At 59.3% G+C, this 17040-nt stretch overlaps 2 protein-coding genes across 4 annotated transcripts in view; one reads left to right on the top strand and one right to left on the bottom strand.

Moving 5' to 3' along the window:
- The window catches only part of CHAF1A (chromatin assembly factor 1 subunit A), a 40206-nt gene extending 38835 nt beyond the window's left edge, over positions 1 to 1371 (top strand). The window contains exons 14-15 of the mRNA XM_030796778.1: positions 230 to 326; positions 900 to 1371. Of these exons, the coding sequence (XP_030652638.1) occupies positions 230 to 326; positions 900 to 1000 (198 nt within the window). The 3' untranslated portion in view covers positions 1001 to 1371. The remainder of the gene's footprint in view (positions 1 to 229; positions 327 to 899) is intronic.
- Positions 1372 to 2977: 1606 nt separating this feature from the next.
- UBXN6 (UBX domain protein 6) lies at positions 2978 to 16254 on the bottom strand. Of its 3 annotated transcripts, none has more exons than XM_003277025.4 (11): positions 15724 to 16254; positions 11981 to 12144; positions 11511 to 11575; positions 10415 to 10543; positions 6303 to 6400; positions 5526 to 5601; positions 4839 to 4923; positions 4503 to 4722; positions 4282 to 4412; positions 4048 to 4196; positions 2978 to 3594 (listed from the first exon to the last, which is right to left on the bottom strand). In XM_003277025.4, the coding sequence occupies exons 1-11, from the start codon at positions 15804 to 15806 to the stop codon at positions 3469 to 3471; spliced, it is 1326 nt and encodes a 441-aa protein (XP_003277073.1). In that variant the 5' UTR covers positions 15807 to 16254; the 3' UTR covers positions 2978 to 3468. The 3 variants fall into 3 exon arrangements, with proteins under 3 accessions (XP_003277073.1, XP_030652637.1, XP_012358930.1); XM_030796777.1 differs by lacking the exon at positions 15724 to 16254 and adding an exon at positions 14845 to 15192; XM_012503476.2 differs by lacking the exon at positions 15724 to 16254 and having other exon boundaries at positions 11981 to 12519.
- Positions 16255 to 17040: the final 786 nt, after the last annotated feature.

Here is a 17040-nt window from a genome sequence, read left to right as displayed (position 1 = left end):
TGAGGGAACCCCTAAGGTTCTCTGGTTGTGGCCTCTCGAATAAACCTCTCACATTTGGACAGTTTGTTACCAAATTGGGTTCTGGATGTTGGTTTCCTTCAGTGTTGGGGGTGGGAGGAAAGTGTCACACCTGTGGAGGCCCCCCCCCCCCCCCCGCGCCCCACAACCACGCCGGCACCAGGGTGGCTGCTGCCTGCAGTGCTGATGGCTGTGTACCCTGTCTGTCCAGATTGGTGCTGAGGACATGGATGGCTTCCAGGCAGACACGGAGGAGGAGGAAGAGGAGGAGGGCGACTGTATGATCGTGGATGTCCCGGATGCTGCAGGTGAGAAGGGCTCTAGATAGCAGACTGCACTGGTGAGGTGGGCGCTGGAGGTAAACCTCAACAGAGAAGGGATGGGCCTGCCTAAGACTAGCTCCATTGTGAGCCGCCAGGAGGGCTTGCAGCTGGAAGTGGCTCCTGCCCTGCCACATCCTCGCACGGGCTGGGACGTGGGTGCTGACCATGCCAGGCACTGTTCTGGCCGCAGAGCCACAAGGGCCTGTGCTGGGAATCTCAGGTGGTTGTGACATTAGATGGGGGTCAGGGAAGGCTGCACTGAGGCGGCAAGGGAGGGCCAGGTGGATTTCTGGAGCACTCGCCGAAGAGGAAGTGCAGAGGCCCTGCGGCAGGCTGCGTGGGAGGAGTGTGCCCGGGTGGTGGGGGGCAGGCAGAGTCAACCTGAGAGCAGGTGAGCAGGTCACTTCTAGAAGAGGCACAATGCCCCAGCCTTTGCCTGTCCCCACCGTCAGGTGGAGGGTCCCACCCTGGAGTTGTTGCAGGCCCATGAGGCAACAGGGTGGGGTCTTCCCCCAGAGGGCCCAGCCAGCTCAAGACCCTCCCTCTCTTGCCCTGCAGAGGTCCAAGCCCCGTGTGGAGCCGCTTCCGGAGCTGGGGGTGGTGTTGGGGTGGACACTGGCAAGGCCACCCTGACCGCAAGCCCACTGGGCGCATCCTGAGAGCAGGGGTCACGTATGTAGAACGCTTAGGGTGTCCTTCCCACGGAGCAGATACTTGAACCGACTCGATTCCTGTGTAAAGAGCACTTTGTCCTGCTTCACGGACCTCCCCAAGGTGTGCAGAGTTCTATATAGGATGCTGGATTAGTTCCTTTGATACTTGTAAAAATTCCCCCAAGAGCCGCATATGAATCTGCCCTTTAATAAAGCATTATTGAGATTGCTGGCCTATTGGGGAAGCCTGCGGGCACAAAAGCAGATGTGGAATCAATACTTGTAAATGAATTGAAGCGCCAGGACCACCCGCCTGGCCATGTTCACGGGCCCCTGGACCTAACGAGGCAGTGTATAAACTTATTCTCTAGCCCTGAGCTGCTCTGTCTTTCCTGAGAACGTCGTGTTTCTCTGAGAGTGCGCCTTGCCCGTGGCCCGGCCCCATGTGGTGCCTGGTGTCTGGGGCCAGCCTTGTGCCCTGCAACAGCACCGTCCCATCTGTTTGTCACTAAGTCATCCTCATACCAGGCTGACCTGGGTCAAGGTGCGGGTTTTTCCGCACGTGCTTCTGTCCAGCGATCCCTCCTGCCCTGGGTTGGGGGGTAGGAGGGGGTGTTCCCGGAGAGCTGCTGGGGTCACCTTCCTGAACCCAGAGCTGCTGGGAGCCGAGTTTGACTTCAAGTCTGAGGCTTTGTGAGAGCCCACCCCTAGGTCACGTGCATCTTTTGTGAGTGCTGGAGCTAGGAGGTGAGCTCCTCCCCGCCCCAGGTTGAGTGGGCTTTATCCACACTGTCCCTGAGGGAGGACAGGCGACAGCCGCTGTGGTACTGAGCAGCTCAGAGCACACGCAGCCACGGGGAGGGTCACGCTCGCCAGCCCTGCTCTTCCCAGCCACACCCCACCTGAAGTCCTAACCTTCCCTTCAGGGAACCCCATGTGGGAAAGGTGTCAGCTGCCTCCATCCACCCAGTCAGGGACGGCAGGGGGCCGGGGCCAGGCCTTCCTGCTGGGAAGCAGGATTCCGCTGTGCCTGAAGCAGAGGCTGCCCCTGTGCCGCACCTTTGATGAGCTTTACAGGGGCTCCTGACAACCCAGAGTCAGGTCCTGGGGCCTGCAGGACGCAGGACTGGAGTGACAGCCTCCGTTCTCAACAGGCCGGGTGCTCACACCAGCTGCGGCAGTGCCGGGGGTGAGGGAGGGACCAATGCAAGGTCAGGGGCACGAGCATAGGCCCCGGGCACCTCCCCCAGATGCAGACCTGCATCCCCAAGTCAGCGGTGGGGCCGGGGCACACATGCCTTCCACACTGCAGGGTAGAGTCCCTGTGTCTCCTGGGGCTGCTGTACCACAAACCTGGTGGCTTAAAGCAACAGTCACCATCTCACAGCCTGGGGGTCAGAGTGCACACATGCCTGGCCAGGCTAACATCAAGCTCTGGGTAGGACCAGGCCCTCCTGGAGATTTTCCCAGTGCTCAGAGGCGCTGCATCCCTCAGCTTGGGGTCCCTTCCTCCACCTTCACAGCCACACGCAGCCTCTTCCAGTCTCTCTGATTCACTCTCCTGCCACCTCTTGTGAGGACATTGTTTCCCGGACCACCCAGGATCATCTCCCAGCTCAAGATCTTTCATCATACCCACAAGCCCCTCTCGCCAGGTGAAGTTGCACATCTGCAGGTTCCAGGAATAGGATGTGGCCGTCTCAGGACACCCTGTCCCTCTGGCCGCAAGGAAGCCAGGCCTGTGACAGCACTCGCCTCCTCTGCAGAAACTGGGCCTTTGTGGGCACAGCACAGCCTCCCCTAGCACACGGGACTTCCTCCCTAGGCGGGTGGTTCATCAGGCACTTGTGGCCAGGCGCTGGCCTGAGAACAGGTATCCACGTGGTCCTGCCTTGACAGAGCCACGCCCAGCCCTCACGCCATCCGCTCTGCAGCAGGTGAGCCTGCCCTGTGTCCCACAGTTTCAACGGAGCACCAAGAAACTATATTCAAATACCGTTTATTTGGGCTTATGATTTACTAACTGCAGGTCTATGTGCAGGAAGGCCAGCGTCCCCTCCTACCGTCGTCACCCACATCCACAGAGCAGCCCTAGCGCCAGGTGCAGCCACTGCCATCCACGGCACATGGGAACGGGACCCATGCTGCAGGCCTGCTCTCCTGCCCAGGGAGATGCCACGTGTGTCTGCCTGGCAGCTTCATGACACAGTTACCAAGCAGCTAGGGAGGGCTTAGATTTGGTGGTGTCCCCAGGCCTCTCCCTCGGGGGCTTGGGCGCATCTCCACAGCCCCCAAGGGATGGGGGCTCTGCCACGGGGCCCAGTTCCACAGCTCCACGGCTGGCGCCCCTCCCGTGCCCATGGGGCAGAGCCAAGTATTTCCAGAGGTGGCTTGGAGGCCCTGGGGTGGCGAGGAGAGGAACAGGGAGAGCATGAGACAGACCCCCCAGGGCTGAGGCCAACCCTGCTTTTATTTCACGAGAGCTTCTCGATGGCTGACAGGAGCTCGGGTTTCAGGATGGAGTCTGGCTCGGCCCCCGCGGCCTTGATGTCCTCCAGCACAGCCATGTCCCACGAGAAGGTCAGGAGGGCAGAGGGCACCTGTGGTAGGGGTAGGCGGTCACTGTCTCCATGTGGCAGCACAGTGGAAGGACAGAGCTGAGCATAGTCGGCCCTTGCTGTGGCAGGGAACTCAGCGGGCAACCTGGGCTCGGGGATGCCCCGGCCTGGAAGCCATCTCAGCTGGTGGAGGCTGTGGCTCGCACCCAGGCCTCCTGCCCTCTCCCTCCGGGACTCCAGGACCTAAGCCTAAACCTACTGCACTAGCTAATGCACATCACCGCTCCCATTTGACGGGGAAACTGAGGCATGGAGTAGTTATGAACTCGCTCAAGGCCCTGCTGCCAGTAAGTGGGAAAGCAGGATTCAAACCCAGGGACCTGCCCAGGCCCCCTGCTCTGAGAACAAGGAGGCTCCCTCCTGGGGGTCTGTGCCAGTCCCAGGAGAACCTGCAGAGGCATCGGGTCAGCAGTGCTCCTGCGGGCCGACACTCACCAGCCCGCACTCGTTCAAGGCCAGGTTCTCGTCCTCGGACAGCTTCTGCCCTCCTGAGGCCAACAGCTCAAAAGGCAGCCAGTCGCTCTGCAGGGCCTCCCGGACGAACCCGTACACCGCCCCCAGCCGCTCCCGGGCATAGAAGGTCCCTGGGGAGTGGGGGAGTCAGAGCGGGTGGGGTCGAGGGCCCCCTACCAACCCGAGCCGCCCTCCCCAGGCATCGCCGGTGCCCACCCTGCAGGAGGCAGCCATCGGGGAGGCGCACGCGCAGCAGCGTGTAGGTGTACTTGCGCAGCCCCCGCTGCTCCTCCTTCTCCCGCATGGCCTTGGTCCGCAGCATGCTCAGCCGCTCCACCGCGTCGGACCTGCACACGCAGGCCAGATCAGGAGGGCTGGCTGGGGTTCTTCCACCCCGCCCCGCCCCACTCTGCTCCGCGGACGGACGTCAGGCCCACCTGAGCCTCTGCTCCCGCCTGATCTCCTCTGCTGTGAGGTTGAAGAAGTCCCCGGGCAGTTCGAACTGCGAGGCCAGAGGCGAGGGCTGGAAGACACGGCGCTGCCGGTCCAGCTTGGCGCGCACGGGCTCCGCAGCCAGCAGCTGTTCCTTGTGCCTCTCCAGGCTCTGGGGCTGGGCCAAGGTTGTCTCGCTCAGCACGTAGAACTCCTCAGGGTCCTCTACAGCGCAGCAGGACATGGGTATCACTGTGCAATGGAGAGACCCCCAAGCCGGGCCCTCCTGCCCCAAGGCCCCTCGTCCCCATTCCCTACTCAGCCAGGCCCTGTCCACTTACCCTGATCCTGGATGGGAAGCAACACCTTCTGGAAACCAATAGCCTCAAAAAACTCGTGGGTCCCTTCCAGGCAGTTAATGCGCTCCTGGGGGTGGAGATGGGGGTCACTGGGGGCCCCTGGCTTCCTCCACTGCCTGGCCACGCCCCACCCAGTCCAGGGGCCCGGCTCTCGCTATTGGGAGCAGCTGTCAACCCCTGGATGGGGCCCAGCCCTGGGGGTGCCTCAGTGCTGGATGCAAACCTGCTTTTCTACGGTGGGGGCTGTGGAGTCTCCAACAGCTCTGCACAGAGGAAAAAGTCACAACCAGGCACGAAGAGTGAGGCTGAGGAGCCAGATACTGCTGGGGCCTGATGCGAGGCTAACACCGGCCAGGGCCGCAGTCCCTGCCATTTCCCCCAGAAGAACCAGACATATGGTTTGCATGAGAAACCTCCCCAGAGTCGACATGTTCCCAAACAAGCCCAGCTGAAGAGGAGGAAAAGGATGCAGGTGAGGAGAGGGAGATTTGGGGTAATTGGTGCATAAAAGCCTTGCTCTCTGTCTTGTCTAGCTTCTATTGGCCGAGCCCTTCACTGCTTGTGGCTCAACTCTCGCTAGCTCCTCCAGGGAGCGGGCCACCACCAGCTCCTGCAGGCCAGCTGCCCCCACCCCCAGCCTGGGCCCTGGGGGCCAGAAGGCACGCCCACCTGAAACACTTTGTTCTGCAGCTTGATCTTCCGGTACTTCTCCTCCTCGGGGTGCAGGTGGATGTTGTCCAGGTACCTGGGGTAGGTGGAGAGGGTGAGTGGGGCACAGCCCAGGCTGCCCGCCCGGACCCTCTGTGCCTCTTGCCCCAGGTAACAGCAGCTCAGCCACACTTGGCCTCTAGTCAGAGGGAAGAAGCGGCCCAGTGACCCAAAGGCAGCAGACCATCTCCAGGTGGAAGGCACACCTCGGACACCCCACGGAGCCCACCCCTCGTGCCAGCAGGAGCCCCACGGAACCCCTCACCGTCCCACCAGCCCTGGAAGGGCACAATTAACCACAGCAGTGGGGGAGCCACAGTGCCGGAAGAGGGGAGAGCCAGAGCCGAAGGGCCGCAGCGCCAGCACGGGGGTCCTGCGGGGTGCTCCCTCGGGGCTGGCGGGCAGCGTGGACTTCCAGGCCTGCCCCCGATCCTGAGACTCGGGGAGTGGGGTGGGACCCTGCCTCCTCCACATGCTCCCCGATTAATCCCCAAGGAAGCCAGGGTGGGGAACCCGATTCCTTAAACACCTTCATTTTGCACATGGGTAAACTGAGGCCCAAAGAGGCCCAGCCCTTTGCCTGAGGCCTCTGGGTGGAGCTGCCTCACTCTCGGCCTGTGCTCCTTCCCGACCCACCTCAGCAGGTAATGAGGGGGCCAGAGGGGGTGACAGCCCCAGTGGGAGGGGTGCTGGGACGAGCTGGAGGGGCCAGGCAGGGCAAAGGGGCCACACGCTTACTTGGCAATGGTGTCCACGCCCAGCTTCACCCGGTCCTGGTCTTTGTTGAATGTGTAGATCTTCATGATGGAGGCGGCCACTGGGTCGGTGGAGAAGTGCTGGGAGGAGGGAAGCAGGGAAAGCCGCTCACTGAGAGCCCGGGCCACACGGCCCTCCGCTGCCCAGGTAACAGGGATAGGAAGAGGAAGGCAGAGCAGCGGCTTAGAGCAGACCCAGCTGTGCACTCATCACAGAAAGGAAAAGAGAGACCCTCGAAGACCCGGCCCTGCCCACACCCCAGGGCAGAGGCGACCCAGCCAAGACTGAGCAGAACTCAAGTCTCCCCTTCCGCCTTCTCAAGGCTAGATCTACAGGACTTGGAGGCCAGTGTGACGCGACAGAACTTTGCCTCACACTCGGGCTTTAGAACTCGACCTCAGTGCTGAGATCCACCAAGGCCACCGCCACTTACAGAACCTCCCGCCACCACGGACGCCCCATCCCTCCTGATCTCACAGCCCCATGATGGACGTTCTGGAACGACTCCCGGGTCTTATGTTTACAAAGAGACCGAGAGGCCCCTCGTCCAGGGTCACAGGGATGGCAGGTGGCAGAGAGGACACAAATGAGTCTGCAACTCTCAGTGTCTGAAACTCAACAGCTGGAAGACGGATACCCTCAGCCCCTGCCCCTCCCTGAGGTCCCGCCTATGTTACCGGGGGAGGGGAGAAGTCACAGCTGGAACTCTGGGGGTTTCCCAGAGCCAGCCCTGCTGACTGCGAACAACGTCCCAGCACGGAGAGGCTGAGAACAGGTACCCTAAGACCTGGAAAAGATTGGGGCACAAATCCACGCTCGGCACAGCCACCACACACGGCCACACCCAGACAGCCACCCATGGCCTGGAAAGCAGGGCTGCCACCCGTACCTCCCTGGGCTGCCCGGATGAAGGTGGGTGAACAGGAGGGCCGCCCAGGGCCACGTGTCAGGATTCGGGCCACCTGCCCAGGCAGTCCAGAGCTCCACCCACCACCCCCCACCCTCAACTGCACAGCAGGGTCCCTCAGCAGCCCCCTGCATCACACGGACCAATGACCCACACACTGAGCCGGGGCTCATGCCAACTGAAAATTGGGACCCGGCCCAGTCTGCCGGTTTAGTTGCTGAGGTGATGTGGGGAGTGGGGCAGAGCACGCGGATGCAGAGAGGCAGAGCTGCGAGATGGGCATGTTGTCCCCAGGACAACAGCTTCCTCGGGATCAGAGTGCCCGGGACAGCACACCAGCCAAGGGAAGGGTGTCAGCTCCAAAAGCGGGCCTCAGGCGTTCTGGGCGACTGGCCGCCAGGCTTAGGTCAGGAGCTGGGTACATGCACAGACAAGGGACGAAGGAACAGCAGCCAGGAAGGAGTCCAAATCCATTAAGGAATGTACTTTGTGAGAGAGGTGGGATTTCACAGCTGTAAGCAAAAGACCGGTGCTCTCGACAGGTGGGGCTGAGAAGAAAACTGAGCCAAGATCAAAAAAAAAATATCAGCTCCACCCCGCCATGTTACATAATAACATGCTCCAGCTGGATCAAAGCTTCAACCATGGAAACAAGCAAGCAGTCAAGGAGAAGCCAGAAGAAAAGCACTGGAGGCCGGGCGCAGTGGCTCATTCCTGGAATCCCAGCACTTTGGGAGGCCGAGGCAGTCGAATCACGAGGTTAGGACATCGAGACCATCCTGGCCAACGTGGTGAAACCTCATCTCTAAAATACAAAAGTTAGCCGGGCGTGGTGGCGTGTGCCTGTAGTCCCAGCTACTCGGGAGGCTGAGGCAGGTGAATCGCTTGAACCTGGGAGGCAGAGGTTGCAGTGAGCCGAGATCGTGCCACTGCACTCCAGCCTGGGCGACAGAGCGAGACTGACTCAAAAAAAAAAAAAGCACTGGAGAGGCCACAAAAGAATTCTCTCAGCCTCAGCATGGAAATGGGGAAGGCGTTTCTAAGAATGGCCCCAAACCCAAAAGCCATGAAATAAGACTGACACATTTAATTATACAGAGATCAAAAAATCCTACACAGCGAAGTGACCATAAGCAGAGCCAACATATACGCAACTAGAGGGAAATATGTGCAACTCATATCATAGGCAAAAGCCTAAATTGCCTAATATGTAAAGAGTGCTGCCGGACGCGGTGGCTCCCGCCTGTAATCCCAGCAGTTTGGGAGGCCGAGGCGGGCGGATCACGAGGTCAGGAGATCGAGACCATCCTGGCTAACACGGTGAAACCCCGTCTCTACTAAAAATACAAAAATTAGCCAGGCGTGGTGGTGGAAGCCTGTAGTCCCAGCTACTCGGGAGGCTGAGAAAGGAGAATAGCATGAACCCGGGAGGCGGAGCTTGCAGTGAGCAGAGATTGCGCCACTGCACTCCAGCCTGGGTCACAGAGTGAGACTCTGTCTCAAAAAAAAAAAAAAAAAAAAAAAAAAAAAAGTGCCTACAAATCACTAAGAAAAAGACAAACTATGTACTAAATAGTGTAGAAAGGACGCATTCTCATATGAAACATGGCCAACCCAAAATAAGGAAAGTGCAAATTAACTCTATCCTGAGATGTTATTTTAACCTGTCAACAGGCGTAAAGCTCAACGTTTGGTGATTTACAGCATGGTGAGAGGATAGGGACACGGGTGCTTTTGCACACACTGCTGGAGTGTGTATAAGTCTGGAGAGTCTATGGAACTGTCACTATATATACATACATATATATATATATATATATATATATATTTTTTTTTTTTTTTTTTTTTTTTTTTTTTTTTTTCTTTTAGATGAAGTTTTGCTCTTGTCACCCGGTGCCCAGGCTGGAGCTCAATGGCACGATCTTGGCTCACTGCAACCTCTGCCTCCCAGGTTCAAGCGATTCTCCTGCCTCAGCCTCCTGAGTAGCTGGGATTACAGGTGCCTGTCACCATGCCTGGCTAATTTTTGTATATTTAGTAGATACCGGTTTCACTATGTTGACCAGGCTGGTCTTGAACTTCTGACCTCAGGTGATCCACCTGCCTCGGCCTCCCAAAGTGCTGGGATTATAGGCAAGAGTCACAGCACCCGGCCACTGTTACTATTTTCTGAGAAAGGGTCTCACTTGTCACCCAGGCTGGTGTGCAGTGGCATGATCATGGCTCACTGCAGCCTCTACCTCCCAGGCTGAAGCAATCCTCCCACCTCAGCCTTCTGAGTAGCAGGGACTACAGGTGCACGCCACCATGCCCAGCTAATTTTTTTTTTGTTTTTGGTAGAGACAAGGTTTTGCCATGTTGCCCACGCTAAAGCCAAAGTTTCTGAGAAACTATTGATGGTGTTAAGTGAGGACTTGCTGTATTGGAAAAAAAAAAATGCTGTGGAAGTTATTTCTTTTTTTTTTGAGATGGAGTTTTGCTCTTGTTGCCCAGGTTGGAGTGCAATGGCGCTATCTCAGCCTACCACAACCTCCGCCTCCCAGATTCAAGCAATTCTCTTGCCTCAGCCTCCCGAGTAGCTGGGATTACAGGCATGTGCCACCACGCCCGGCTAATTTTGTAGAAAGTTCTTTCTGTACTGAAGCAAATAATACATAACCTTTTATGAAAAACAAAACCAGGCCACGCGCGGTGGCTCACGCCTGTAATCCCAGCACTTTGGGAGGCTGAGGCGGGTGGATCACTTGAGGCAAAAGTTCGAGAGCAGCCTGGCCAACATGGTGAAACCCCATCTCTACTAAAAATACAAAAATTAGCCAGGTGCGGTGGCAGGCGCCTGTAATCCCAGCTACTTGGGAGGCTAAGGCACGAGAATCATTTGAATCCAGGAGGAGAATCGTTTGAATCCAGGAGAATTGAGGCTGAGAATGCGCCACTGCACTCCAGCCTGGGTGTCAGAGTGAGACCCATCTCAAAAAAAAAAAAGACAAACCTTGTTGGGAGAGAGGAGATACGGATGCATACACAATGGTGTGCCTGGATTTGGGGTATCAGAGGAGGGGCTTCACTACTAGAAGTGGCCTCTGGGGACTCTGGGAGGGATCTGTACCACCTGGGCTTCCGATGGAGGGTGGCTCAGGCACAGGAAGCTACAGATTGGGGCAGGAGCACACCAGGTGCCACTCACTGAGAGAATGGCCTCCTTGATGCGGGTGTCCCGCTGGTCCTTCCTCAGGGTGGCCCCAGTGAGCGGACAGGTGAAGTACACGCCAGGCACGGCCAGGTGGGCGGAGCCTTCCTCTCTGGGCTCAGATACCTGGGGGCAGTGAAAGTGTCCAAGTCTGGACTGTGGACAGAGGCCACCCCGACCCTCGCCGAGCACCATAGTCCTCAGTGTGGCCCGTAGAACCAGACATCTCCAGCCTCCATGCTGTCCCTTCCACTTGGTGGCCATGGGAGACACCCTGGCCAAGTGACTGCATCCCTGAGTCTGTTCCCTGGTATGTCAAATGTCCCTGTGGGGCCTGCTCAGAACTAAACGAGGTACGGAACGGAAAGCACAGAGCAGCTTCTGACACGCAGGAAGCACCCAGCAGATAACAGCTGGGCTCCTGCTGGTCCTGTCCCCAAGCTGGTGAGGAAGGAGCTCTGTGTGGGAGTCTGCGGGCAAAGTGCCCTGGACAAGGCATAACTTCTGGGCCTCCGTTTCTAGGCCATCTCTAAGGTTCCTGCATGCTAAAATTCACTGAATCCTCAAGGGTCAAGCTGCTTAGAACTGCTTTCAGCAGAGCTCTCAAGGCCCACCTCCTAGAGGAAGCCCTCCCTGATTCCACCCATCTCCACAGAGCCTCTTGACCTCCAAGGCAGGCAGGACTGGGCAGTGCTAGGGGACGGGCTCTGAAACCGCAGACTGGCTCTGGTCCTGCCTCTGCTGGTCCTGCGGTGTAGGAGAGAGGACAGCTGGTTTCACCTCTCTCAACCCCGGTTCTCTTTTTGAAAAGTGGGAACTGTAACTGCATCTACCTTTAAGGGGTTAAGGGGAGGGAGCGATGGGCTCATGTACCTGAGGCCCACTTCTCCAGGCCGGAGCCGGCATCCTCAGCTGCCAAGCCCTGAAGGTCCCGGACAACACCGTGTTCCACCACAACCTGCCTCCACCTTGCAAGGCAAGGTTTCCCAACAGCCCTTGAGCCCCAAGGGCAGAGGCCACATTTCCCCCATGACACAGTCAAGCTGTCCCCCACCCCTTGGCATGGGACAGTGCCACCAATGGCTATTCTTACCACATTGGTCCCTGGGGCCTCGGGGCTCATGCTGACGGTGGCTTCGGCTTGAAGTTCCTTTCTCACTGGAAGGCAGCCCAAGAAGGAGAGGCAGAGACGGGATGGTGAGCACGCCTCTGTCCTGGCCCGAGTCCCCTCACTGCTGGGGTGGGCCTGTGGGCCACGCACACCGCCCCAGCCCTGCTGGAGCTCAGGCTGGAGGTCCCCTGCAGGACTTACTGTGCACCCACCCCTCAGCCTGAGCAAGCACCCCACTGCCTGGGCAGCCCCTGTTTCTGCTCCAAGTCTCTGCTCCCACCCCCTCCCCAGGAAGCTGCCCTTCCCCCAGCACCTGCCCTTGATGAGCCGCTCCCAAGGGTGACCCTCACACCCCCCACGGTTGCTCATGTGACTTCTGCATCCAGGGCCAGGCACCAGGGCCGGGAACCTCAAACAGCCCCAACCTGGGCCCGAGGAGGGCCATATCTCACCCTGGTTTCGGATGGTGTCCTGCGACGTGGGGCCCCAGGCCCGGGGCTGCTTCTGCTCCAGCCGGGCCAGGGCAGCAGCAGCCGCCATCTGTGCCTCATTGGTGGGTCCCTGGCGGGGCGGCCTGGGGGCTGGCTGGCTGGGCTTCTCTTTGTGGGCCTTTTCCCTGGGAACAGACCGAGGGAGAGGGAGTGTATCCTCCCGAGGTGGCCGGCAAAGCTGACGTGCAGTCACACAGAGGAGCTTCTGCCCCTCCCCAGCTCTTGCCACCAGCACCATCAGCCAGACGTGTCCCTGCCTATGTGGGCCAGGACACCTGGTTCCCAGGGGCCACCTGCAGCCACCAGATGGTTCTACTGCAGGTGGAAGAGCCCCTGGAGGAAGGAGATGCTGGTTCCACTCAGCTCTGCACCATCGGGCAAGTCCTGCCCCCACTGGCCCTCAGCATCCTCATCTGTAAAATGGGGTGACAGCACCCCTCCTGAGGTGAAGGCACCTTGACATCCTCAGTGCTTTTTTTCTTTTTGAGAGAGGGTCTTGCTCTCTCACCGAGGCTGGAGTACAGTGGCACAATCATGGCTTACTGCAATCCTGAGCTCCCAGGCTCAAGGAATCCTCCAGGCTCAAGGAATCCTCCCGCCTCAGCCTCCCAAGTAGCTGGGACTTAGAGGCAAGCACCATCATGCCTGGCTAATTTTTCTATCGAGACAGGGTCTCGCTATGTAGCTCAGGCTCATCTCAAACTCTTGGCCTCAAATGATCCTCCCACCGTGGCCTCCCAAACTGCTGGGATTACAGGCATGAGCCACAGCACCCAGCCCGCATCCTCAGGAATTGAGGAGACTCAAGGGGTGTCACATCTTCCCTCCCTCCCTGCCATAGGAGTGTCCACCCTCAGGTCACAGCTTCGTTTGCTGAGCACCTACTGTGTGCCGGGACCCTGCTGGGAGCTGGTCAGCTCGGTTGGTTTACTTCTCCTAACAAGCTGCCAGGGAGGCCTCACCATCCCCTGTTCCCAAACCCAAGAGGGACAGGAAATCCGGGCGATGTGCCCCACGCCACGCCACCCTTGTGGCGGGACCCTGGCGTCAGCGGACGGCAGAACCAGCCTCGCCCTGGCCACTCCATGCCAGGCCTATGGCTGTGCAAGTACGAAGAGCTCATGGACTCATGGCTCCACCCTTTGAGCCCTACACCAAGGAGAGTTCCATAACCCACTTGGCACAGTGACCTGGCAGAGAAGCCTCGCAGAGAAGCCCTTTCTCCCAACCTGCTCGGACGTGTGTGTCTCACCCGTCTCCTCTCAGGCCCCTCCCGTGAGCTTATGGGCTGTGTCACTTTCTGTGCCGTAGGTCTATTAAAACCTTCTGGGAGGCCAGGCTCTCAGTTCAAGCCCTATACTCCTCTGGCTCTGCTTAGATACCCGGGCAGCCCTCCCTCCTCGTCCCACCCCTGCCTATCTAGTCCTCCCACAGCTGAGCATCTTGGGTGGAAGAGGAGATGACTCATGAAGACCCACCCCGGCCTCATCCGATATCTAGGTCTTTCCAACAAAATGGCATTTGCCAGGGGACCTCACCCCAACCAGTCATGGACCCTGCCCCCCTGGGCAGCCACAGGGACCCTTCTGGAACCTCAGCCAGGGAGCGTCAGCATCACTCCACTGCACAACGCCCTCCCACTGCAAAATCCTAAAGCTTCCCTTGGCCAGAGAGCCCTTCCCGGCTGGCCCACTGCCCTCCCATGGCCTGTCTCCCCTGGGCTCCCGGCAGTTCTTCCCACACCCCAGCTGCTCCCCGCTGCAGGCCCGTGCACTGTCTGCACCTTCTGCCCAGAATGTTCTCCGGGGGGGTGGGAGGAGGACAGGGGGTCTGGAAAGGGCTAGAGCTGCCGCAGGGAGAGAAGGAGGGGGCGGATTTCCCCACAGCTGAGTCTCACTGTGTCCTGGGAGAGGCCTTCCCAAACCACCTGATGGCCCCTGCTCACCCTCCTTCGAGGCCCTGGGCACTCATCCGAGCACTCATCGCCTGAGCGCTCATCTGAGGTCTGTTGGTTTATTTGTCCATCGGCTCCCTCTAGAAGGTGAGCCCTAGGACAGCAGAGGCCTTCTCTTGTCCACCACTGCAGCCTAAAACAGGACTTGGCGCCCACTCACACCACACACCCTGGATATCCAGTCTCGCTCCAGAAGGGACCTCCAAACCCCTTCCTTTCCCAGCCTTCCCCTCCAACCTTCCCCTCTCCCCCCAGGCTCTGGGCTGACCCAGCCATCACCCCGATACCCTGCATCCTTCCTATCATGCCCAGTCCCAGTGGCCCCAGCACCCCCCACCCACTATTGGTTGAATCAATGAAGGGCTCCCCCAATTTGTCCACTTCTCTCCCTGACCCCTCTCCCTCCCTCACTCAGCCTTTGCTCTCCTGCTCTCCCCCAAGAACCCTGACGTCCTCACTATGCCCCTACCTCCATCACCACCCCACTGCCCCGTGATTCCTGACCCCCACTTCCTGCCACCTCCCTGCCTCTCCTCCCATCCCCTCCCAGCCCCCACTCCTTCACAATCCCTTCCATTATTGCTTACAGACACCTGCCCTGGCTGCCTGGCTGACTGACTTCCTCAGTCCCTCTCCATCAGTCCCCACCATCCCCTGGCCAGCCAGCTCCCTGCAGCGGCCCCAGCTCTCCAGTTTCCCTTTTCTCAACCCAACAGCCCTCAGCCTTGCACATTCTCTAGCTCCACTTCTTCCCCGGCCCTCCACCTGCCCTCCCAGCTGGCTCAGCCCTGCTCAGGCCCTTCTCTCCAAGTCCTCCCTAGACAATCTGGAAGCCTGCCCGGCACCTATCTCCTTTCCCCTCCTCTCGCACCTCCATAATCCACTTGGCACAGTGACGTGGCAGAGAAGCCTCGCATAGAAGCGCTTTCTCCCAACCTCCTAAGACGCGTCTGTCTTGCCCGTCTTCTCCTCTCAGGCCCCTCCCGGGTCAGAGTCCATCTGTCAGAATCCCTCACCTCCACTCTCCTCACACACCTTCCTCAGCCCCTCCCTCTCAATTCGCCAGGACATCCAGGTCACTGACGACGCTGCCCACCCCGGCCTCCCTGGCCTTCCAGACTCTTTCTAGTCTCCCATCAGCCTCCCACGTGCTCCAGAAACCCAATCCAGAACCCCTCTTCCCATAGATGCCTCAAAACAACTCTCCACCACCCCACCCCACAGCTGTACGTCCTCCTCCAAGCTCAGCTCCCATCCATGGTCACCTAGATTCCCCCAAATCATCCTGGCCTCTTCGGGACCAGCCGGGTCCCCAGACCTCTCCCTCACCACCCGGCTCAGGACTCATCATCCCGTTTTTCCCCCAAGGTCGCTCCACTGACCCCCAACTGCCTGCAGCCCCGTCGCCCTAATCCCCTGCCACTGCGTCGGACCCTCCTGCGGCCCCGCCCCCGAAACCTCCCCTCACACCCCGCCCCCTGCGCTACTTCCCCTCCCGTCGCCTCTCCCGCCCCGCCCCCAGGTCATGCCCTCCCCCTCCTGCCCCGCCCCCAGATCTCTCTCCCCTCCCCCTGACGCCCACCCTCGGCCCGACTTGCCCCGCCCCAGCGCCTCTCCCCCTCCCCTGACCCTCGGCTGCCGCTCCCAGCCCCTCACCCTCTCCGATCTCCCAAACCGCCCAAGGCCCCAGACCTCTCTCCCCGGCCGTCCCCGCCCCGCAGGGCCTCAAGCCTCTGAGTTCCTCACGCACCCCACGGACTCTTTGAGCTTCTGACCGGGTCCCGCGCTCTTGAACTTGATGTCGGCCTTGAACTCCTGAAAGAATTTCTTCATGGTGGCGGCTGGCCCGGCGGCGGGGGGCCGCGGGGGCGGGGGGCACGGGGCCCAGTCGGGAAGGGGACCGCCCGGGACCAGCCACCGGAAAAAAAATTACCGCGCCGCCGGAAGTCCCGCCTTCCCCAGCCCGGCCACGTGACAATCGGCTAGAAGTGCCTCTCTAGCGCTCGGTGCCTCGCTGGCCCAGGGCGGCCGCTCTGTACGCTGGAGCCGCGTCTCTGTGGTTCTTCCGGACTCCGTTGCCAGGGCGACGAGTGCGCCTCTTGATTGGAGACAGTGCTTTCCGTGGCGCTCCCCAAACGGTGACAAACGGTGATAGGACAGGGACAGGCCAACTGAACCTCGCAGAGAAAGCACCAGGCCCTATCCCTTTCGCTGCTCAACCTAAACTAGGCGCGGTGGCTCACGCCTGCAATCACAGGACTTTCGGAGGCTCAAGCGGAAGGATTGCTTGATCCCAGAAGTTGGAGACCAGCCTGGGCAACATGGCAAAACCTCGTCTCTATAAAAAATAATAATAATAAAATAAAATAAATTAGCCGAGGGTGGTGGCGCGCGCCTCTCAGCTACTTGGGAGGCGGAGGCGGAGGCGGGAGGATCGCTTGAACCCAGGAGGTCGAGGCTGCAGTGAGCTGTGATCAAGCCACTGCATTCCAGCCTGGGCGACAGAGAGAGACCCTGTCTCAAGCAAAACAAACAAAAATCCAACCTTCTCTGCCTCCCCAGAGCTTACGTGATAAAATCCCAATTCAATGTGGGGTATTGGAGGCCCCCACGATCTGGCCTGTTTTGGTCCCGGAAGCCCCCCCACCACCACCACCACGTACCCTAGGTAGGAGCTGTTTAAGAGGATGCACCTGGGCCGGGCGCGGTGGCTCATGCCTGTAATCCCAGCACTTTGGGAGGCCAAAGCCGGCGGATCACGAGGTCAGGAGATCGAGACCATCCTGGCTAACACGGTGATACCCCCGTCTCTACTAAAAATACAAAAAATGAGCCAGGCATGGTGGCGGGCACCTGTAGTCACAGCTACTCGGGAGGCTGAGGCAGGAGAATGGCGTGAACTCGGGAGGCGGAGCTTGTAGTGAGCCGAGATCTCACCACTGCACTCCAGCCTGGGCGACAGAGCGAGACTCCATCTCAAAAAAAAAAAAAAAAAAAAGAGGATGCACCCAACTGGGACATGGGGATTGGGGATCCACTTTGGTGGACACCAGTTAATAGTGGCGTA

Source organism: Nomascus leucogenys, chromosome 17 (genome assembly GCF_006542625.1).
Source record: "Nomascus leucogenys isolate Asia chromosome 17, Asia_NLE_v1, whole genome shotgun sequence".
Lineage (NCBI taxonomy): Eukaryota > Metazoa > Chordata > Mammalia > Primates > Hylobatidae > Nomascus > Nomascus leucogenys.
This window is presented reverse-complemented; position numbering and strand designations above follow the sequence as displayed.

What these genes read in the sequence shown, in the direction of transcription:
- UBXN6 (XM_012503476.2), bottom strand. Translation starts at nt 12,257, where the DNA reads ATGGTGCTGGTGGCAAGAGCTGGGGAGGGGCAGAAGCTCCTCTGTGTG. An exon ending in AGGCCCCAGGGACCAATGTG is followed by an intron (nt 10,544 to 11,510) that starts GTAAGAATAGCC and finishes CACTGCCCCCAG; the next exon opens with GTATCTGAGCCCAGAGAGGA. An exon ending in AGGCGGGAGCAGAGGCTCAG is followed by an intron (nt 4,413 to 4,502) that starts GTGGGCCTGACG and finishes CTGCGTGTGCAG; the next exon opens with GTCCGACGCGGTGGAGCGGC.